General features: G+C 38.8%; 1 protein-coding gene across 1 annotated transcript; it reads left to right on the forward strand.

Moving 5' to 3' along the window:
- LOC103066371 (immunoglobulin superfamily member 1) lies at positions 1-23,956 on the forward strand. The gene is made up of 8 exons (XM_025167652.2): positions 1-125; positions 253-288; positions 8,575-8,871; positions 12,978-13,271; positions 17,021-17,311; positions 18,397-18,510; positions 20,107-20,144; positions 20,655-23,956. The coding sequence occupies exons 1-8, from the start codon at positions 95-97 to the stop codon at positions 20,808-20,810; spliced, it is 1,257 nt and encodes a 418-aa protein (XP_025023420.1). The 5' UTR covers positions 1-94; the 3' UTR covers positions 20,811-23,956.
- The last annotated feature ends 674 nt before the right edge of the window (positions 23,957-24,630 follow it).

Genomic DNA, 24,630 nt, shown 5'->3' on the forward strand with positions numbered 1-24,630 from the left:
GCAGGGAGTTAAGAAAGATCAGACTGCGAATCAGAGAAAAGTAGTACAAGAAGCCAACAGGAACCTGCCTTCGAGGTGTAAGGCATCTTACAGAATGAAGTTCTCTTTCAACATCTACTTTCTTGGTTAGTACTGCAGACGGAAGGCTAAATGCAATCAGAGGGTTTGCAATGGCTGGGTGGCTGTTGGATCAGAGATCTTAATTTCTGTTGCTCAGACATTGTGTTGCTAACTGAATGATCTCCTTTCCAGGATGGTGGCTGACCAGGCAGTGGCAATTATCTAGAGGTAAGACAGTTTCAGCACAAAAATAATTGCTATGTAGAAGGAGGTGGGAAGGGAGCCATGTTGCCTACCCAACATCCGTTTTTTGCTGTTCTCCATGAGGACAGATCCAGGCACATAAAAAGCAATTGCATAGGTAGGTTGGTCCATGAAAAAAAAAAAATTATAAATGGGCCATGTCTTTATTTGGACCAACCAAGATGACACAAACAAGCCTTTGAATTCCTAGAACTCTTCCATGCAAAGATATTACCAAAAGCCAGAGTGGAGCAAGAGTTTTAAAAGTTCAGAATGAATCTACTGTACACATTTCATTCATGAGCTCTACAATTTGAAGATGGTCTCCAGACAAAACCTATAAGTTGAATCCATTTGTTAGCAGAAGGTGTCTGCAATATCTAGTTTTGCCTTACTTTTAGGAACAAAGAAGATGATTCCTCCCCCTCCCCACTCGCAAACAGAAAGGAATTTTGTACCTAGAGTTTCCCATGATGTTTCTCCTTGGGCTGAATTGTGAATGATTGGTTTTTGTTTAAAAGTCCCCTTAATGTGTCCCTATTTTAGCTAAGCCACTCGTTGGCCGCACTTTGCTGTTGTTCAGAAGAGCTATGAAGATCTGACTCTTCACCCAGAACGTTGGCAAGGGAGAGTGAAGCCCCTTGTGTCATTGTGCTTGCCATCTTATATCAGTAGATTTTTTAAAATATAAATCCGATTAAAAGTTTTAAAGATAAAAACAAAACCTAATATAAAATAAAGACAACAAAGAACGAGAAAGAGAAAAGGCAAAAGTGCAGAAAGAAAAGATAAAAAGAAATAAAAAGAAGCAGCTTCCGATTTCCTTTGCAGCAAATACAAGTATGATTACAAAGTTATCTCTTACTCTATGGTTACCAAAAAAAACCCAAAACCCTCACTTTTTTCTATTATCTAATTTTTTTTCTAATCATCAAAACCACAAGTCACAAGTTCTGTTTCATGCAAAAAGTCTATAAGGGGTTTCCAGTCAGCCATAAATATAGATTTTGTTTTTCTCTTTAATCAAGGAAGACAATTTAGCCATCTCTGCAAATTCCATCAACTTCACCAACCATTCCTCTGTTGTGGGTAACGTCAAACCTTTCTGTTTTTGAGCATATAATCATCTCGCTGCAGTTGTCATATATAAAAACAAGGTTCCATTTCTTTTTCTAGCTGTCTGTCCATTAGTCCCAAAAGGAAAACCTCTGGTTTCAATTGTATATTAGTCTTTAAAATTTCTGAATTAGTGTATGTATTCGTATCCAAATTTTTTTTAGCTTTTTTACATGTTCACCAGACATAATAAAATGTCCCTTCATGTTGTTCATATCTCCAGTATAAATTCAAGGTACCTTTATACATTCTAGACAATTTTTCTGGTGACAAATACTAATGGTACATCGTTTTATAAACATTCTGTTTAAGTTTAGAATATGATGTAAATTTCAGTCCTTTCAACCACAAATTTTCCCATTGATCCATTTGTATATTATAACCAAAGTTTTTAGCCCATTTTATCGTACATTCTTTCATTTGTTCTTATGTCTCAAATGTCAACAAAAGTTTATACATTTTAGCAATAACATGTTCATCATTAGTAATAATTTTGTTTCAAACTCAGTGTTACATTGTTCAAAACCATAAAATCTTTTATCCATTTCAAACCATTCTGATAATTGTACATAAGAAAACCATTGACAAGTATTTCCGTCTGTTATCAAATCTTCTCTTGATTTTATTTTACATTCTTCTTGAAAAAATTCTAGTATATCACAATAAGTTAACTATTTATGTTTACTTATCATTTCTTGTCTGTAAAATGCTTCTTGTGCTGAGTGCCACAAAAGTGTTTTTGGGCACAGATTTGTATTTATTCCATATTCTCAAAATGGCACACCTGACATAATGGTTTTTAAAAACTACATTGACCTTAGCTTTGTTATATCATAGATACCCATGCCATCCAAATCTCAGATCGTGTTCTTCTAATTCCAATAGCCTTCTATTTCTCAGCAACATCCACTCTTTCATCCAAGCTAAACAGCATGCAGCAAAATATAATTTCAAATCTAGTAGACCCAATCCTCCTCTTTCCTTTGCATCTTGCAATACCTTATATTTAACTTGTGGCTTTTTTCCCCTGCCATACAAATTTAGATACAGATAGTCCTCACTTAATGACTATTTGTTTAACAACACTTCAGTTACAACAGCCTTGGAAAATGTGCTTTATGACTTATACTCGCACTTACAACCATCACAAATTGTCACAACACTCCCCACGGTCACATGATTGCAATTTGTGACCTTTTTTAGAATGGTTGTTGAGTGAAACACCACTGTTGTTAAGCAAATCACATGGTCGTTAAGTGAATCACATGGTCATGAAGCAAATTTCAGCAAAAATGTCCATGGGGAAGCTGGATTCACTTGATGACCATGTGATTCACTTAATGACCATGTGATTCGCTTAACAGCCATCATAAAAATGGTAAAATCAGGTCCAGTCAAGTGGTGACTTGCTTAATGACCACCCCACTTAACAACCAATTTTCCAGTCCCTACTGTGGTTATTATGCAATAACTACCTGTATATCCTTTTGTCATTGTTTAAATGGTACATCAGATGTCAAAACAGGTATTATCTGAAAGAAAAATAACATTCTAGGTAAGACATTCATCTGAATCACAGAGATTCTCCCCAATAGTGACAATTGTACTTTCTCCCATCTTAACATGTCTTTTTTAACTTCATTCTGTGTCTTTATTTATTTTTATTGTTTTTAAAATAACAACAGAAAAAGAAACACTAAGATAATTATAATGTGAACACATACATTTAAAAAAAAAACTACACATAAAAAGTGCTTAACAAAAAAGGGAAAAAATACAACAGAAAAAAGAAAAAATATATAAAAATGACATAATACATAGTTATAAGAATTAACAGTTATAATTCTATGTATACTTATCTAATGTAAATAACATTCAAGTATGTATATATTAATTTCTAATACATTTATATAACCCTGTCATTCTTTTTTTTTTTTTACCTACTGTATTTTGTATAAATAAGTCCCGTATTTCATTATACTTGTCCATACAAAGTCTACGTCTATAGGCAATCCTCTCATAGGTGGCAAGTGCAACCAGGTCTTCAATCCATTGAGCGAATGGGACCATACATTTACATTTCCAGTGCTGCAATATTAGTCTTTTGGCCATAGAAAGGGCACGGAGAATCCATTTACGTTGTCTAGATGTCAAATTCCATGTATATCATTGGTTCTCAACGGGGGCGGTACCGTGGGGGGCGGTGGGAGGATGCTGAGGGGCAGTGAACTTGTTTTGGGCAGTAGGGGGGCGGTGGGCATGTTTTGGGCGGTAGAGGGGCGATAAGCATGTTTTGGCATTCGAACTTAATTTTAAAACTCCCAAAAAAATTTATTAAATCGATTATCCGGTTTACACCATTTGTACCAGCAATAAAACAAACTTACGTGACAGCTGCCCTCACGCACTTCTAAGAATGGTGAGACAAATTTGTATTCTAGGTAGGCTGACCTTGAAGAACTCGACACTACAATTCTTCTCCAATCCCAACCAGCACAGCGCATGCGTCAGCTGTTTTCCCGCGCGATTAATCGCAGTGCGTGCATTGAGCGTCCTTTCAATATGAATGTTTGATTTGACCCGTGTTTCTTGAGTTGCTTTTCGTTTGCTTCATTTCTGTTTTTTCCCCTCAGTTTCGATTTACTTTCATTGTTTATTTGGCCAGTCGGCTAGGTAAGTGCGCTTATTAGTTCTTTATCGTGGTCGTGAATTATTAATTTTGAGAAACTAATGAAAGTTTGAAAGCCAGCTTCCAGAATGGTGATCGTCTCACAGAATTTTGGCTTCAAAGTAACATCAATCGCCTCTACCCAGGACTGTGGACTATCATCAAAAAAATTTTTAGCGTATTTTTTGCTGTTTTTTTAATTATCTAATTAAGAATAAAGAATTTTTAAACATTAAAAAAGGATTTGCAAAAATTTTTTAAAAATTTTTAAAAATTTTAAAAAGACCATCAAAAAATAAATAAACGTATTTACAGCATTTTGAAATAAGCATATTTACATAAAAGAGCATTTAAGCATTTTTTTTTGCATTAGTCATTTTAATTTTAATAAAAGGAATGCAATTACCTTCCAGGGCAAAAGTATCGAGTTAAATCGAACAAATTTGGTGTGTAAGTCTACTGAAAAAAATTACTTAAAATTTTTGCCTTTTATAATTCAGTAACTCCAGCTCCCCGTCCCCATACCCTAAATTACAGGAATTTCACAAAGGGGGGCATTGAAAAATTTTCCGCTCCTTAGGGGGGCGGCAGCTTTAAAAAGGTTGAGAATCACTGATGTATATAGTTCAAAAGAATATTATCCTCTGAAATTTTTACCTTCTGTTGCACAATCATGTTTACATAATCTGTTACTTTCTCCCAAAACTTAGAAGTATAGGACACTGTAAAAACATCTGTTTCAAAGATGCAGTACCCTTATTACATCTCCAGCAAAATGCTGTTTTTGACAGTCCTTTTCTATACAAATGTAATGGAGACCAATAAATTCTAAATATTATTTTTTGTTGTACAAGTCATAGTTTAAGGTCCATTGACACTCTTGCTATAGAAGTTAAGACTCAGCTTAATCCTTTTCACTTCATCAGCCTCTGGCCAATGGAGGTTTTCCTTAATTCTTTATAAAATTTTCATCCCAATTAACTTATGCTGGTGTGGCTTCCTGTTTCAGAGACTAACCACCATGGATGCTGGCTTTGTAGTTTTGCCAGCTGTTCAACCAGTCCTATATTTACCTTCAGCTTGATCTATAGCAAGCAGGTGGAAACAGCAGAAACAGTTTAATCATCTAAAGTGGAATATATCTTTTCTAATAATTAACCTCAGTGTGTTTGTCCTTTAATAAAAGCTTTATGTGGAGTAACCTCTTCACCAGTCAATCAGGGTTAAGGGTTTTAAAAAGCAGCCAGAATTTCTGCCCAGAGACCAGAGTTAACAGGACCATCCACTCAGAGGGCGGGTGGGGAGAAGCATCAAAGACCCACTCATTTTCTACTTGCAGGGGATGTAGCAAGTAACACACATGAAAAAAAGGGCAGAGCTTCAATCACAAAACTGCAGCTGCCATCTTGACTTTTTGATACCTCTGGTGGATGCCCCTGTGGCTATACTCTTTTGAAGCCCCAAGTGGGCTTCAATAGAGTAACAATTTGTCCAAGTTATTCACTGAAATTTCCACTATGTTTGGCTCTTTAGTCCACCCCCATACCATCAAAATAACCCGCCTCTCCTACCGCTTGGACTCTGTACATGCTTTCTTGCTATTATCTGCTAGATCCATAGCCCACCTCTACTTTTTCTCCTGGAACTCAAGGCAGCACTTTTCCATCAACCGTCCTCTATGGTAGTTTGGTCTGAGAGACTGGGGCTGGCCCAAAGTCACCCAGGGCTGATCTGCACTTCCTTGATTGCTTGATCATTGGAACAGGCAGGCAACTGTTTCTCTGGAGTGGAGAAACAGACAATAATGCTCGTCTTAATCCCTATGCACCTTCAAAAAAATAATAATCTCAGAGCATGTTTCTCCATTCCACTGCTGTCCATTTGAGGTGGAGAACTTCAGTTAGCTGTAGACTCAACTCTGTTTGGGGCATTGGGCTTTGAAAGGCTGTGGAAGAGTTTGTGGTGGAAAATTCAGAAGCACAGAGCACCACACTGAGGAGAAGGAACCATGTTTCTTGCAGTGATGATTGGGTGCCTGCTTTACAAGAAAGAGGAACCCCAAACAATGGGAAAGCAAAGATTTTTCTAGAAGTTGAGGGCAGCTTCTGGCAGGAAATCCTAAGGATCTGATTGGGTAGCAACTTTGGGGGAAGCTAGGCAGGTCCTTGTCCATGTGTGTGTGAGTGCCTTCAAGTCAGTGTTGACTCCTGGCAGCTGCCTGGACAGGTTCTTCTAGTTTTCTTGGCAAGGTTTCAGAAGTGGTTGGCCATTGCCTCCTTCCTAGGGCTAATAGAGACTGACTGGCCCAAGGACACCCAGCTGGCTTTGTGCTTAAGGCAGGACTAGAACCCATGGTCTCCCAGTTTCTAGCCTGGTGCCTTAACTGCTACACCAAACTGGCTCTCCTCCTTGTCCATGTACCTGGGGTTATTTCTCTTGTTAGGCAAAGTGGCCCTTTCGGGAGGGCAGCAGAGCTGGGGAAGTCCATTGTTAGAGGAGATGGAATGTGGAGGTCATCAGGCTGATTGAGCAGGCTGGGGATTCTCTGTGTGGCCCTTCCTTGGTTAGGGCTGCCCTTCTTCTGTACTGTGAGCTGGTGAGCCAGGCTTCCCTTCTTTGATTTAGATGGGATTGCAGGGGGCTTTGTCTGGGGGCAGGGAGGGTCAACTGGGGTCTGATAGGATTAGGCAAAGAGAGAAGCTGGGTATGACCTTGGTCATGTCCAAAAGACAGGGAGGAAAAAAGGTGTAGTTCCACTTTCTTTGCTACATTTATGTTTTCCACCACAAGTTCAAGCAGGTTTAGGATAATGCTACCAAGATGCTATGGGTTCTGGAAATCAGGCCCTGTGAAGAAAGGTTAAAGAAGCTGGGCATATAACCTCACAAAAGGGAAGAGTAGAGGAGAAAGGATCATGGTCTACAAATGTCTACCACCATCAGGGGCTGCCGAGCAGATTCCTGCGCTGAACAGAAAGCTGCATTTGATGACCTTGAAGATCAGACATTCTATGCGTCTAAGAACTAGATACATGTTAGTTGCCACATCACCAGGGTCATCCATGGAGAGAGGTCAAAAAGGTCAAGGTGGCAGTCTCAGCTGGGCAACTGAAGCCTTGCCCCTTGCATACAAAGGGGCAGAGCTTTGATCACACAATTACAATTCCATCTTGTTTTACCCTCCTTTGGAAGCCACAGCACATCACATCTTTTACCTCTGTTTGCCACCTTTTCAACATCTTGCTTTACAAAGAGGGACAAAGAGTAGTTGAGCATCTTAAAGGAGGATCACTAAGAAATCTCCTTCCTTTGGTAACTCATTCTGGAGACAGAGAAGAATTAAGCCAGCTGCCACTCCGTACATGCAGAAATGAAAAGGGAGCGAAGTCAGTGCTCTTGGTTAGGGATGTAAGAGAATTGGATTGGTTAGAAGTTTTTGGATGTCTCTCTGCCACCAAGCTTCACAATGGCAGGAACATAAGCACGAGATAAAACCTGCTAGCATTTAACTTTCCACAGAGCAAGGATCTACAAATAAAAACCCAAACAGAATGCAACAAATCAAAAACATAAATACATGATAAAAGGGTGCAGGCCAAAAGGGTGAGTACATTTCATAAGAAATTTCATCAGAGGGAATTTGCATTTTTAAAGCTTTTACAACAGGGGACATTTATGTAATACATCCACAGTAACCTCTTAAAAATAGCTAGTTCCTAAGCAATTTAGATTAGCGTGTCAGTACTCCAGGGGAAGATGCATAATGGGGCCTCTTTATGTTATACATCATTGTGAACACATTTTAAAAATCTGTAGAAAAAAATGCTAGGCGCACATACTAATATAGATTGTAAAATACATCTGTCTAAACTATATTAGTAACACACATACTAATATGGATTGTAAAACAGACAGAAATTGCACATTTCTACTTGGGTCCTTGTTCAGCTTAAAATATTGATCCTCCTATAAAACTTGAGCTGCGTGCACAGGCTAAAATAAATCATTAAGATGCTAATTAATATAATACCATAGAAAAAATACGTTCTTGTTACTCTTTCTCTTGTGAACTAAATGTAGTCATCTCACAATATGCCAGTTTCCCATTTTATGGGATCATATAGTCATGAGTTTGCCGACTCTTAGCGACCACATAGATTTTTCTCCAGGAGAATCTGTCCCGAGCCTGCTCCTTCAGGTCTTCCGATGGTGCACTCATCACCACTGCAACTGAGTCCATCCACCTTGATGCTGGTTGTCCTCTTCTTCTCATTCCTTCTACCTTTCCTAGCATTAATGGACATTTCCAGAGAGCTAGGTTTTCATGTAATGTATCTGAAGTAGGATAATTTGAACCTGGCTATATGTGGCTGCTAAGAGTTAACATTGACTTAATACAGTAGCACATAATCAATTAATCAATCAGTCAATCTTTGTTGTGAGTTTGCCACCTTCCAGTTTTGTTCTTTTCCCTTTTTCCCATCCCAGGACAAAATGACTACAAGCCTTCCATCTCTGTGAGACCCAGCAACGTCGTCCCCTTGGGGGAAGCATTTTCCATCAGCTGCACGAGTAAAATGAACATGGAAGTACAGTTCTTTCTGTACAGAAGTCAGTCACTTAGTCCCGTGAGAAGATCTCAGATGGCATACCACGAAACTTTATTTCATTTTACTGATGCTACATTGATAGATGGGGAAATATACTATTGCACGTATTGCTTCTTCATTAATAGAAGGTACACCTGCTCATACCACAGTGATAAAGTAAAGATCACAATAAAAGGTGAGAACCAGGTCTGCATGCTATTTTCACCAATGACACTAAAGTAAGAAAATTGCATGTTAGAGGTAAGAGACATTTTTTTCTATTTTGTTTCCTATCTTACTGACTTTGGTCACAAATGACATGTGGTACACTAAAAAATTCATTTTAGGGAAGGTCAGGTCTCCGACTTGAGCTCAACTCCTGGGGACCACACGGGCAGTTTCTTATGACCAACGAGGATGTGATTTGGTATAGCTTCTGCTGGTTCTGTTTTTTCTGCTGCAGAGTGGCTAATAATCAGTCCATTCAGTAGCCTTTAAATGGTATTTTACTTGATTAAAAAGCAGCTTAGACAAGCAGCCTACAGCTGATATAAAGACAAAACTCAGAAAAGCTTTGGGGAAGGGTGTGGTAATTAATAGGAGGCAGCAAAAACAGCGTTCGAGTCTTGCCATGTCCATTTTGTGGTTTTACAGTGCCACCTAAAGGCCATATTAGTTCATGGGGGCATTTCACCATAACTGTTGTGATTCCCTGAGAGTTTTCTTCTAGTGACAGTCAGCCAGGTGTTGTTACCTGCTGAGGCCACCTCATTTCAGGTAGAGGCAGCTTTTTCCAGCATTTCATGCATCCACCAGCAATCAGTTTTGTTCTTTTAAGTAGGCTCTGGTACAAAATGGCCATAGTCACAGTAAGGCAGGGGCATTGTTGGGTCAGGCTGCCCTAGCAATGAAGCTGCACTTTGACATGCCATAATCCTGAAGTTATTCTGGGGAGGGAAGAGAAAATCCACTTCCAGGCCCATTGCAGCAGCCAGCTCCATTCCCTCAAAAGAAAGGCTGAGAAGAAGGCTACATCATGGTTTGAAAAGGTCAAGACCTTGTGGACATACACCGTTTTCTCCAACTTTGGTTTTCTGTGGTCCTCTGAAGCAAGAGTAAGTAAGATCTTCAGGGGTTAGCTTGGCCTCCTGATCTTTCAGAGTGACAGCAGGCTATGGCTGTATCTCAGAAAGGGGCAGGACGAATGTTTTCTGCCCCATTTTTTGCCTTTGTGTTGGGGGGACGGGGTGGTCAAAGTACTTCTGAATCATCTGGGCATTTGGGAAGAAAAACACCTTCCATTCTCATTCTTAAATCCTCCCCGGGGGGAAAAAAAGCCAAAAATTGTGCCCTCCCCCCTTTCAACTGCAGAATAGTACCTTTCAGCAGATGTGAGAGATTACCAGGAAGTGAAGGACAGGAAGAAGAGAACACACATATATAATTTTAAAAGAGCAGGAGGAAGTGAGGCTGTTGGCAACCTATCTCACAAATAGCAACCCAGCCCAAGCAAGGAAAAATCTGGAGAAAAGCATTTAAAATATTCCAAGAGACTCCGCCTTAATTAACTATTAACGAAGGTGAGAAAATCCTCTTATAATATTCTGTATTTCTGTATAAAATCCAAGATTCTGTATTTATCCACCTCCCTGCCCCCCCCCAAAAAAACCCTAGCATTAAAGCTACCTTACTGAAATCTGTATAGTTCTGACTTCCTTGATCTTGCCCAGCCATGTGAGGGTTGATATCAGTCTTGGAAACTGTAATAGGAATTTCCTGGCCTCACTGATAGCAAGTTAGTGAGTTAGTTAAGCAGTGTGAGTGATTTGAAACTCTTCTTCCCAGATTTCTCTTCACCTGAGCTGAGTTACAGCTTATGAAACAAGTTGTTAAATGACTTACCTGCTGTTATCCCCACAATCTCTCCACTCCCCTCACTACGTCCCACCCCTAATTTTGGAGGGAAAAAACGGGCTGCTCAAAATTTACAATCTTGAGGTGCTGGGGGACATATAGAGGCTGGGGGTTATGTACTTCTGTTGAGAGCAAATGAGGGCAATGACTGCATTTTATTTACAGTAGTTAGCTATTTTTTGTGCTACTGTAGAATTACAGAATCTGGAGTTGAAAGCATTGTGGAAAAATGAGTTTATGTGGTCAGAAACAGCATAGTTTAAATTTATGTAGGCATGAATGGATATAATTTAAAAATCTCACATCTTAGAAATGTAGGTTCTTTCCTGAGTTTAACTCTAGGGTTTTTGCTCACTTTGAAAATTATTTGGCAGAAGCGCTTCAGACCTTGCGCAAGAATGAGCCCAACTCTTCTCTTTCAATTGTTAAAAACTATTTTTTTCAGGCTTCTCTTTAAGTATCGCATTAAATTGGCTCCTTAAAATAGCTGCAACTTTTTTTCAGAGCCCTGCAGAAGCCTGTACGGGGGAGAGGTGGTTTTCATGAATGGCAAGATCCAAAGTACTTCTGAATCATTTTTGAAGCGTGCACAGGCCTTATTCTCCTTTCTTCTCCATTCTTTTTTCTGGTAGCATAATATGGGATTATATTCCGTCTTTCATTTATTCAGAGGATTGGTTTATTAGAAACAATTAACACTGTATTTAATAATTACTCTGAACAGATAGTATAATATCGTTGTTTCTCTTTGAAGAGGTAAATTAATCTAGCTCGCAACAAGGCAAAGCCTTTTAAAGGGCACTAAGTTTACAAGCCTCACTTACTAATCTCTTTTGAAAATTGCCTTTTAACCACCTTAAAGCTATGAGAGACCTTTGGAATGACAAGTTTGAAAAGTCGCTGGGTGAGTTTAGCTTCAACTCTGAACAAAAGAAAAATTAATTATAAGCTTAAGAATTTAAAGAATTTGAAATAAACAGCAAAAAGCTAAATAAGAGTTTGATTTAAGAAAGTTATAAATGGATTAAGGGTCCAGATAAATTTGGAATATTGACCTTTACTACAAGATTTTGGAATTAACTATAAAAAATAAATAGCTTCTCGTGGGAATCGGAATTATTTTGGCTATCTTGGCTCATAACCAAAATGAGCAACTTTATGATTTTAGAAACCGGATACTAGAGGAGGCTAGAAAGGGGGAAAAAATACAAGCCTGCTTTTGGTGTCAGTTAATTGGGATTTACAAAATAGCACAAAACGTCATAACGTTGGAAATATTAAAGGAGATCTTTGAAGAATGGAGCCAGAAATTAGTAGCTACAATATCAACAGTGTCAGTAATGATGTCTGATTTTATGGATAGATTATGTCCAAAAAATGTTATGAGGGAATGACAAATGTGGAGTAAATTTTGTCACAAGACAGAGAAAGTACCGAAAGTGGAACAGACCAAGAGAATGATTTAGAAAAGATGCTTTATTGGATATACAAAAGAAACTGGCTAACCTGGAAATGTTTTCTTGCTAGATCTTCAAAAAAACTTGTTAAACCCTTGAAGAAGTCTGTGCAATGGGATAAAGAAGAATTGAAGAGAAATCAAATCCTATGACAATATTTGAATGAACTAAAGTTTAAGACTGTTAGAAGTAAAAGGAAGGAATATAAAGTTGGTTTATTTGATGAAGGTTAAAATAAGACATTTTTTTTTACAAAGTTCTGGCAACCTTTACAACATTTTTGCTTGACACTAGGATTGAAAAGTTGATGTTTTATGGAATTGCTTATAGATAAACGATGGGATACGACATGAAGAGATATCTGTTTATAATCTTTTAGAGAGTGAAGAATTACTAAATTTGTCTATAATTGTTGTAATGAAGGTTGGAAGTCACCTCTTTATATATTTCTTTTCTTTTTCTTTATCATATTCTTCCTTTTTCTTCTTTTTCTTTTTTCTTGCACCTTTTATTCTTTCTTACTATTCTTTTTTCTTTCTTTAAATTTAGTTTGTATTAGTTTTTACTATTGTAATCAAAATCCTTAATTTAAAAAAATAATATACAAAAAAAAAAAGACACCACACAAGTTGCTGGGGTCGCATTTCTGGGTGGCTGGGTGTATTTAATTTTTGGAGGTACCCATCGGTGTCTGCATGGGGTGACAAAATAGCAAGAAGCAGGTGTAACATTGCCTAAGATAATTCTCCTGTTAGTGATTTATAGGATTTTCATACCATCACCAAACCATTGCTGAAGTGATATAAAGCCTGTCTCCATTACTGTTACTTTGGCATGACTCTTGAAGGCACTATACACTGCTAACATAGAAATTACTTAAATCAAATTTTTTGAGTTTCCAGACCTCATTTGCATTCTGTTTCTGATCTAGGACAGCTTTATCCCAAACCTTCCATCTCAGTGAGTCCAAGAAACATGATCACCGTGGGGGAAAATGTCGACATCCACTGTAAAATTGAAAAGTTTATTCAAGCAGAGTTCTACTTATTGAAAGAAGATTCATCTCTTCATTTTATTCTGAAGACAGCTGGGAAAGAGGCTACATTCCCTTTTATCGCAGTTAATAAATTGGATGGAGGACATTACCGATGTAATTATTGCAACAAATCAACCTTCTATGAATTATGTTCAGATTACAGTGACCAAGTACCTATCAGTATAAGAGGTAAGAGGTAATCTCAGTCCCTGTATTACAAAAAAACTAATTTTTTTGTATTTTTCATATCAGTAAATCAAATAGAAAACCTGTATTAATTTTAAAAAAACACTTAGATGATAATGTTCATGAAAAATGCATCTCACACCATAAAATGTTCTTTTCAAAAGTGTTCTGCAGAATATATTGGCTGAAAAACAAATTCCTCATGGATCTTAATGCCACAGTACTACTATATTTCTAAATCTCAGGGAGCAGTGTATTCTAGTCATGACTGTCACCATCAGATACATGATCTGATTTTCACTGTCTTCAGACTAAGGGACCTGATGTAGTATAAGATATTAGAACCAATTGCTAAAAGTGAATTCTTGTTCCACAAGACAGTTTCTGCCTATCACTCAGTGTCCAGGGCATCATGAGACTTAAGACCAAGTGCAGTTCCTCCCATTTCCCAAAGCTGCTGGTAACAGCAGCCAAATTTGGCAGGGAGAATCAGAACTTCCACCATCTTGAAAGCTGGAGTGTCCCAGAATGCAGGAAGAAAAAAGAAGAGGAAGTATAACCAGTTTCCAAGGGTACATTGTCTAAAGATTGACTGTATTCCAGCCTGAAAATACAGGCTGCCTTGTTTTTTGTGCCTTCAAGTCAGGGTTGACTCCTGGTGACTGCCTGGTCTAGTCCCTGCAGTTTTCTTGGCAAGGTTTTTCAGAAGTGGTTTGTCATTGCCTCCTTTCTAGGGCTGAGAGTGACTGGCCCAAGGTCACCCGGCCGGCTTCATGCCTAAAGTGGGACTAGAATTCATGGTCTCTTGGTTTCTAGCTTGGTGCCTTTACCCCTACAGCAAACGGGCTCTTTTTGGCTCATTAATCATGCTAAATGGTTATGGGAGATTTACCAAAAGGTTGCTTACTCATGAACTATGTCCCGTACATTATGTGATTTCTTAGAGATGGAGAATTCCTTAGCAGCTCTATGATGACCAGAAGATGTGAACTCTTTGGATCCTGCTTCAGGACCACCCTTTGTCTAATGTGCATAGCAAACAACTTCATATACAGTCGTGTGAAAAAGAAAGTACACCCTCTTTGAGTTCTAAGGTTTTACATATCACAGCATAATAAAAATCATCTGGTCCTTAGCAGTTCACAAAAGTAGGTAAATACAACCTCAGATGAACAACAACACATGACATATTACACCATGTCATCATTTATTTTACAAAAAGAAAGCCAAAATGGAGTGGTCGTGTGTGAAAAAGTTAGTATACCCTTACTGTTTCCATAGGTATGAAGACGCTAAGTAGCAGCCAAGTGGTCTTGAGTATTGAGGTGTAGGTTGGTGCCTTCACCACTACACCAGACTGGCTCTCTTACAGGCTACCCAGTGTTGCCATCTTCACCTGGTTTTCTTTCCTCTTCCAACTCCACTGGACCCCATTGCAATGTAGAACTCTCTTGGCCAGTCAGAGCCCCAGACATCATCCCAGAAAGCTGGGTTTAAGCAATAAGTTCTCATTTCTTAAAACTCATACATGAAGCAGAATTTCCCCTGATTCTGATAAATGGAAATTTCACAACTGAGATCTTTGATTAAATCCTTTGTAGGGAATGCTATCACAAACACTGAGAAATACTAAAAGTAGTGATTTTATAAACATAATAGACAGGAAAAGAACTACAACTGAAGACATTGAAAATAAGTATGTAGATTTAGACCAGTGTTTCTCAACCTCAACAACTTTAAGATGTGTGGACTTCAATTCCCAGAGTTCCCTATGCTGGTAGGGAATTCTGGGAATTAAAGTCCACACATCTTAAAGTTCCTGAGGTTGAGAAACACTGGTCTAGACTGAGTAGGATATGTATTCCTACATTATTATTTTCACAATTCACAATCAGAATCCACAATTTTCAATCAGAAACATAATGCATGATAAAGCCAAGGGATACACCCAACTATTATGGGAAGCCCATATCAATCCTGGCTTAAGACATCAGTGTCAGCATCAAATATAAGCAGCTTCATTCAATCCTAACCTCTCCTCCTGAGAGAGAAGACCAAATATAGTTGAGGAATATCTCTTTGTAACATGAATTGCAACAATGCTGCTTTATCAATACGTCCTCCTACATCTCAGGAGGAGAGGTTCTTGTCTTCCTCTGGAATTTCCTACTTAGAAGGATTAATCAAATTTATGGAATTCCAGATGAAACTTAAACAACTGTAACAGAAAAGAAATTTATGGAAGGTAATTCTATTACTGGTTTAACGTGTTTATTTTAAGATACATTGATGTTTGTAATTAGATATACTGTGGATGTTTTAGTTATTTTTTACCATATCTTGTAAACTCCCAAGAGTCATTTTTAATTTTTATGAATGAATTAGTGAATGAATAAATAAATCGGTTATTGGTTAATTAGCCCAAGCATTGCAGTAAAGGGGCTTAAGTGTGCCTTGAATTGCAAAAATATTTTGTATGCCAAGTTAACAGAAGTTCTGCCAAGATCACTATGAAACAATGCAACTTCTCTTGGTTATTCACACATGTAGTTCCTTACTGATTGATTGATTACGTGCCATCAAGTCTTTGTCAACTCCTAGTGACCAGATAGATTTTCTCCTTGATGATCTGTCCCTAACCTGGTCCTTCAGGTCCTCCAATAGTGGGCCCATCATCACTCTAATTGAGTCCATCCCCCTTGCTGCTGGTTGTCCTCTTCTCCTCTTTCCTTCTACCTTTCCCAGCATTACAGCCTTCTCCAGAAAACTAGATCGTCACATAATTTGTCTGAAATAGGATAATTTGAGTCTGGTCATTTGTGCCTTGAGTGAGGAATCTGGGTTGATTTTTTTTCAGTGATCCATTGGTTTGTTTTCTTGGCTGTCCATGGTATTCTCAGGAGTCTTCTCCACAGTAAAATGGAAGATCTCTTTTGAGTTAAATTTGATTCCTGATAACTTAATGGACAACCCCATGTGCTTTTCTTGGCAACAGTACAGAAAATGTTGCCATTGTTTTCTCCCAGAACATTTTTTTTAATTTCCCAGCACAGCCTACAGCTACCAGAGTTTCTGGTAGTCTCCCATCCAAATACTAATCTGGTCTAATTCTGTTTAGCTTTTTGAGATGGGCCAAGGTCAACTAAGGTTAAGTTAGAAAACTGTGGCTGTGTTCATTCAACACATTGAACTGCTAAAGAGCCAACCACATTTTAGCCTAGCATGTTTGTGATCTCATAAAATTGGGTTGATTCTGTAAACCATAGTTAATCATAGGTATTTCATGTAAATGATTTGTGTGTGTGCATGCACCTTCAATCAGTGTTGACTCCTGGCAACTACATGGACTAGTCCCTTGGCAAGATTTTCAGAAGTGGTTTGCCCTTGCTTTCTTCTTCCCAGGCTGAGAGTGAGTGACTGGCCCAAGGTCGCCCAGCTGGCTTCGTGCCTAAGACAAGTCTAGAATTCACAGTCTTCTCTTTTCTAGCCTAGTGCTTTAACTGCTACATCAAACTCACTCTCTTCATGTAAATGAACACCTTGTATTATGTATTAGTTAGCTTAATCCTAAACCTTGCTTCCAGGCTACATATTTAAACCAGCCTAGCTGTGCACCAACAATAGAAGAGTATCAATTCAATGGCAGACTGATTGATCTGGACACAGTTAATAGCATTACAATGAACAGATATGCAAGATGAATATCATCCAGCTTAACTCTGCTTCCTCAATGACTTTTTTCTCGGATCTAGATCCCAGTCTCCCCAAACCGTCCATCCAGGTGAAACCCAGAGAAAGCATTACTCCAGGACAGAATATCACCATTGAGTGCCAAGGCCCGAAGAGTGATCTGAACTTCTCCCTACACAATGCCAGGGACCTGCTAGCATCACAGATTACAGCACCAGACAAGAACTCAACTGAGTTCCCTTTCTTTATGGTGGACTTCAAAAATACAGGAAACTACACCTGTCAGTATCATTTAATGGGATATCCTTTTGTGTGGTCAGAGCCAAGTGACCCTGTGGAGTTGTTAGTGAAAGGTGAGAAGCCTGGTTTATGTTGCATTCTAAAATATTAGAACAATTAGACCAAGTCTCTCTCCTTCTGTATGAAGTAAGGGCTGTCGGGGTGGCCTCAGGAGGAATATATGGATCCTGCTGCCTCAGAGATGGAGCCCTCTCACCCAGCCCTGGATCCTAAACTAGCATGACAAGGGTTGCAAACTGTTGGCTACAACTCCAGGGAGCTGCAATTAAAAAAAAAAAAAAGTGGTTAGGCTTGTGCAGGCAAAGCAGAAAGCAAATCTTGAGAGCTGGCAAATGTGGGTCTAGACATCTACCATGGCAGCACAACAATTGGTGTCATCATGTTGCTGGCATGGCATTTCGTAGTAGTTTTTGGAGAATTTGTAAAAAATGTACAAGTTAACGGAGTTCAGTATTTTTATCCATTATTTTAAATTTCTAGGCTTTTTAAGTAAAAAAGGTTTTGTTGAGTGGTAAGAAAAAAAACATTAAGTATGATGGAAGTTATGTATCTTTTAATAAGTAATATATTTCTTTCTTGGCTAGCCCTAATCCTAATGCAATCATTAGTTTTATGCCATGATATGGTCGCACAGATGTAGCAATGAATTTGGGGGTGGGGGGCGGTTGCAGTATCCCAAAGTTGGAAAGCCTCTACACTATCGAGCAAGGAATCCCTGGTACCCAAGGAAAGTGGTCCCCACATTTGTTTGAAGGACTGGGATGTTCTGTAGTGGGCGAAAGCTACAGCTGCATTCATTGCATTCATACGTTGCAATAAGCCCAAATCAAGCAACACTACAGCTTAGTGTATAGTACATAGCCATTTTTGGTTGAACACCGAGAGACTGATGGGTGGGATACAAACAGATAACCTCACTGTGTTCTTGGCAATGCTTCTCAGTACCCCTGATCATTGACTATGTGATGTGAGGTTTGTGGGAATTGTTCTAAATATTTTTGGCCCTCTATTGTCAACTCTGGAGGTAAATGAATACATGTCTTTTTTCTAATTTCCTATTAAACTTTAGATATTGTCTGTGTTTGGTAAGACAGATCATCTGCAGACATTCTAACTTCTGATATCAATGATTTTTCAGAAGATACATTTCCAGAATTCACGACACTAATCTGGGTGGGCACTACTTCAGGTCTTGTCTTGCTTCTCGTCCTCCTCCTGTTGATCTTTCTCCTGTACCAGAAAAGGAGGAAAGGTAAGAGGACCTCCAGATGGACTGCTTGACAAAAGCTGATGCTCAAGGATACACAGTTGAGTCAAGCCCTGAGAGAAGCTTTATCATGTTGTGTTTGCAATTTTTTTTAAAGAAAAAGAACGATTTAGTCAGAAAGAGACATTTGCAAGTTCAAGAACAGCAAATATTTAAATTCTAAAATTGCAGTTCTGACACCCAAAGTGCCATTAAAAATAAAGCTGACAAAATATTCACTTCATTAATTGAATCTTGAATGTGCCTAAATGTTTAATTGATACATTTTAAAGAAAGCTAGCTGGAAAAGACAAGGCCTATTGGTCTTTATTCAAAAACACAAAATTTACAACACAAATCTTTATGTGATTATTCAGAATGACCCAGCTATGCTGGAAGAATCAATCATGATTCTTCCAGCATAAATGTGTAACTGCATATAGGACAGAAGCCCGTGCTGATTCACTGGAATATGACTTATACAATGATGTTCTCCATAATTTTAAAAAGCATTTAGAACAACACTCCAAAAACTTGAAGCCCTCCAATAGCATTGGAGTATAAGTCATAACCACCAATCAGTTCCAGTACAAATCATGCTAGCTGGGTTATCTATTAATACTTAGAAAGCACCAGCTAGGGAAATGAGTTGTCTGCATAGATATCCTGGAACTCTTTCAATACAGTCATTTTGGGAGTTCTGCTGTTAAGCCCAAAGTAGCTTTGTTCATAGAGAAAGAGTACAGGTGCACTAGAGCAATATATATGTTTACAGGAGGCAGAAATTCAGAATCACATTTGTGTTACATAGACAATGTAGTTTTTTTCTAAAATAGAAAATAAAAATAAAATAATTAGAAAAACCCCCTAACCTAAATGTCTGCTTTTGTAGCCTTCAGAATTAATAAACAAGATTAAAACAATATACGTGTTAATGGTACAGGCTAGGAAAATTTTATAAACTTATAAAGTAATTGAATTGATATAGTGCCACTAGGGGGAAAAATAATAGTGCAGATGTATAAGCTGCAGTTCTATACATACTTACCTGAGAAATGTGTTCCTAGGATTTAGCCTAAGTATGAATAGGCTTGTCCTGTTTATGAAGGCCAAAAGTCTAAAAATTACTCAATTCAATATTTAATATTTAATACTTAGAAATATTTCAAGAGAGCACAGTCCACATATTCTTTCCTGTTGTTATTTCGATTTACATGTGGAGGGAAAAGAAGGAAATCACATTTGTTCACTTCAAATATGCCTCCTGGGGAGAATAACCTGAAGACAATTAATTACAATTATTGAATTGAGTGGTACTACATTCATTCTAATTGACTAAGTTGATTTGTATTCTTATGAACCTTACTTTATTTCGTAAAACAATCCATTTCTCAAAATAGGAATTGCAGTAAAGCAAACACTTAAAGGAACTGGAAAATTTTCCACCCCACCTCATTAACTTGGGAAAGGGCATTTTTCTTCCATTATTTCACTAATTATGAGCAATAATTTCCATACAGCGGCATTTCCAGTTTCAGCTGAAACTGGCAAGGCAAACAAACGAAAACCCTCGTTAACCTCTCTCTCTCTCTCTCTCTCTAGGTCCTATTGCCGAGGAAAGAAATGAACTAGTGGATCCAGTAAGATTTTTTCTACCTTCATGACTGTCTTCAGAAAATGCAATATGCCAGAGTGTCAACCTTAAGTAGCCACTGTACTGCATGATTGTTCTATTTAAAGCCCAAACACCTGCATTAATGTAGCAGCCTCACTAATCATGCCTTTCTGCCTATCTAGCCTTGACAATTCAAGTGGAAGGCAGGTCAGTGTCATACTGCCACTTTTGATCACCTGGGAGCTATCTTTGCAGAAAAGTGGGAGGGCTGTCCTTAATTCCAAGATGTTGCACCACTCTGTCCTTAAGCAGTGGGAACAGCACTTTATTCCCTAGAACAGTGTTTCTCGACCTTGGCAACTTTAAGACGTGTAGACTTCAACTCCCAGAATTCTGGGAGCTGAAGTCCTTGCTGGCTGGGGAATTCTGGGAGTTGAAGTCCACAGGTCTTAAAGTTGCTAAGGTCGAGAAACACTGCCCCAGAAGGTGGCCTTTTTGCAGTTTCAATCTCTTCTTCTTCTCTCCCCTCTAACAGCCCCAAAATGTTTATGCTGAAATAGCTCCCTGTGAAATCACCTATGCTGAACTAAATTTTGACTCACTCAAGACCAAGCAAGAGACCAAACCTGAGGAAGTCACTAAACCAGGTGTTTATGCTTCAATAGCCCTGCATAAAGCCCACTGGCATTAACAGAGAGGCTGACTCAGGAATGTAAGTTCTGCTAGGACCTTGGCATACCACTCCATGGATACGCAGCATAAGGCCTACAGAGGGATGTAACTCCAAAGCATTGCTACCAACATGTTGTGGTCAGATCTCAGCATTTTCTAGACCTTCTAAAACACGTATGCCTCCCGGAGACCCTGTTGTTTAAAAGTTTTCTTAATTTAGATGAGCTGGAAAAAAATTGCCTGAAACCACAGAGCATGGGGAAGGGGAATAAAGAGGAGAAGGAACAAGTTTTACTCATATTCTGTACAAACACCATTTAGTACTGTGAACTCAAATGACCCATTTCATAAGTATATTTCACATGACAGGTAGTCATGCAGAATTACAACTGCGGGATACACAGCGATGACTGAGTTGCTTTTCGCACATATAAACCATAGCTTAATTTTCTACCACCATTTAAGGGACATTTTCCCAATTACACACTAGGGGGTTTGTAATTCTAACCTTCAGCAAACCTCACAAAGAGTTTAGTTCTTATTAATATGCATATATGAATTATACTTCAACATTTGGATTTATAAAAGATGGATTATCACTTCAAGTTCTTTAGCACTTCAGATGCTAAAGTGGGGGGCGGGGGTTGCTAGAAACCAAGAGTCTGAGGCCAGACTGGTCTGTTACAATACACAGTACACAGGGGTGAAGTGCTTTTCCTGCACCACAGATGCTAGATTCCTTCTTTTCTAGTTCTTGCAGTATCACAGGTTCTACTTTAAACTTGCTTAACGACCACTTGTTTGATGGTCTGGAATTACAACAGCCTTGGGAAAAGTGCTTTATGACCACCCACAGTCACGTGATTGCGATTTGTGACCTTTTTTACAATGGTCATTAAATGAATCACATGGTCGTTAAGTGAATTCCAACAAAAAAGTCCATTGGGGAAGCTGGATTTGCTTAACAACCATGTGATGCACTTAATGATCATGGATATTCGCTTACCGTCATAAGGTAAAATCAGTTCCAATTCGCTTAACCACCAAGTCACTTAGCCACCTAAATTCCAGTCCCTATTGTGGTCAGATAGTGAGGACTATCTGTATCCAATTAGATTAACTCAGACTCAAAAGACACAAAAGCACTGGACCCTGGACAGATGGTTCCTTTATATCTCCCTGTAAGGGTTGGGGAGATGTTTTATTTTGCAAAAACAAACATATAAAAGTGATATGTGAAGGCTTCCTATATTCTATTCTATCTCTATTACTATGGTAATTACCAATAGAGGTGAATATGTGTAGCTCAGGGTTCAACTGTGGAGTCCTTGGGCTTCTCTGAGCTTTTCTTCAAACGTTTCATTACCCAGCTAGGTAACATCTCCAGTGCTAAAATGGGATGGAGTTTGCTCTCTATTTATGTGCTGTGGCCTGCCTTGCCAGTGCTGGTGGGGGGTTTGTTTTGCTCCTCTGGTAGTTCTTTGATTGGCATATGTTTGCTGCTTGACTCTGTGCCTGGTGCTAACCTTTGCTTATCTGGGTGATGACTGCTGGTGATTGATTGCTGGTGAAGCGATCTTCTGGTCTTTTGTCTCTTTTGAATAGTATGTAGATGCTGTTAATCTCTATGTGTCTGTTAATTGCTGCCTTGTCTGAATGCCAAGCTTCAAGAATTCTCATGCATATTTGGATTTAGCTTGGTCTAAAATGCTGACAGTTTCCCAGTTAAAACTATGGTTCAGTCTGTCCGTGTGTTGTGAGATTAAGGAATTTTCGTCATGTCTTCTGACTGCTAGTTGGTGCTCATGGATGCACTCTGCTAGTGTTCTGCCTGTCTGTCCTACGTAGTGTTTGCTACAGTCCTTACACTGTATGTTGTAGATGACTCCTGCTTTTTCTTCTTGGGTTACTGGGTCTAGCAATGGCAAGGCAGGCCACAGCACATAAACAGAGAGCAAACCCCAGCCCATTTTAGCACTGAAGATGTTACCTAGCCGGGTAATGAAACGTTTGCAAGAAAAGAACCAAGCTCAGAGAACCCCAAGGAATCCACTATGATAATTACTATTACAATACACTATTATTCTTCAATTACTATTACTATGACAATGTTTATACTCTACACTATTACTGTTAATATTCTATACTATTACTATTCAATTACTATTACTCTATTACTATTACCTATATCCTGTATGAACAGATTTTAAAAAATATTATTACTAGTAATGTATCAACATTTCTTCATCCTGTGTCCCCTCTCTCTGAGATTTACGGCCAGCATATAGCACTCTTGCACCTTTTTACATTGTGCTTTGTCTTCCTGGGCTGCTAGACTTCTCCTCTCTTTTGGATTGTCCACTCCTTCTGAAGGAAAAACACCTCCTTTCATTTGGCTGCTGTACTCAGTTAGCTGGCGGCTGCAGAGCTCCAAAACACACATCTTCCTCCTACACACCTGTGTCATTGGCAACTCTGCCACAGGTGCCTGCAATTCTGCTACACAGCCGGCTCTTCCACATGCAGTAAAACTAGCTTATCAAGAGCTGTATCCCTGAATCACTGCCTATGGCTTTATCTCCAATACTGGTCAGGAAGAAGTCTGACAAGATATTACAACCAAAGAGCAGAGTTTTGTCCATCCTGTGATATTAATACAGGGTTTTGAACAGTAACAATCCCAAGGAAATATTCAACATCCTCTGAGTATGTAACATTTTTACGGAGAAATTATGCATCTATCCAGCTTTTCCACAATACTCAGAGAAGCCCAGAATATTTATAAAACACAATGAATATGGACAAGGCATCAAAAGCAGCATTTGCTCAACTAGCACACGGATAGCCATTTAATGTGATCTTTGCACGCATGAAGAACCAAGAGAAGGGGTGATTGGTCACATGATAGAGGCAGTGTGGAAAAGGATCAGAATTAGGTGTTTTCTGCACCAACTTCCTTCTGCATCTGTTGGGATCAACAACCCATACTGAAAATTTCTACAATTTGGGCCTAAGCTGGCAAACAGAAAGGAGGCTTTGTAGAGGAGACTACATTGTATAAAACAAGCAAAAAGCCACCATGTTGTAGTCCTCAGCTGTGAAGTAAAAAACTGAAACTACAGGTGAAACTTGAAAAATTAGAATATCGTGCAAATGTTCATTTATGTCAGTAAGGCAACTCAAAAGGTGAAACCAATATATGAGATAGACGCATTACATGCAAAGCGAGATATGTCAAGCCTTACTTTGGTATAATTGTGATGATTATGGTGTACAGCTTATGAAAACCCCAAATTCACAATCTCAGAAAATTAGAATAGTGTGAAAAGGTTCAATATTCTAGGCTCAAAGTGTCCCACTCTAATCAGCTAATGAATCCATAACACCTGCAAAGGGTTCCTGAGCCTTTAAATGGTCTCTCAGGCTGGTTCAGTAGGAATCACAAGCATGGGAAAGACTGCTGACCTGACAGTTGTGCAGAAAACCATCATTGACACCCTCCATAAGGAGGGAAACCCCCAAAAGGTAATTGCAAAAGAAGTTGGATGTTCCCAAAGTGCTGTATCAAAGCACATCAATAGAAGGTTATGTGGAAGGGAAAAGTGTGGAAGAAAAAGGTGCACAAGAAGCAGGGATGACCGCAGCCTGGAGAGGATAGTCAGGAAAAGGCCATTCAAAAGTGTTGGGGACTTTCACAAGGAGTGGACTGAGGCTGGAGTTAGTGCATCAAGAGCCACCACACACAGACGGATCCTGGACATGGGCTTCAAATGTCGTATTCCTCTTGTCAAGCCGCTCCTGAACAACAAACGTCAGAAGCGTCTTACCTGGGCTACAGA

Source organism: Python bivittatus, unplaced genomic scaffold, assembly GCF_059951505.1.
Source record: "Python bivittatus isolate LINGU-HERP-01145 unplaced genomic scaffold, Pbiv_v1 ctg000440_np1212, whole genome shotgun sequence".
Taxonomy (NCBI): domain Eukaryota; kingdom Metazoa; phylum Chordata; class Lepidosauria; order Squamata; family Pythonidae; genus Python; species Python bivittatus.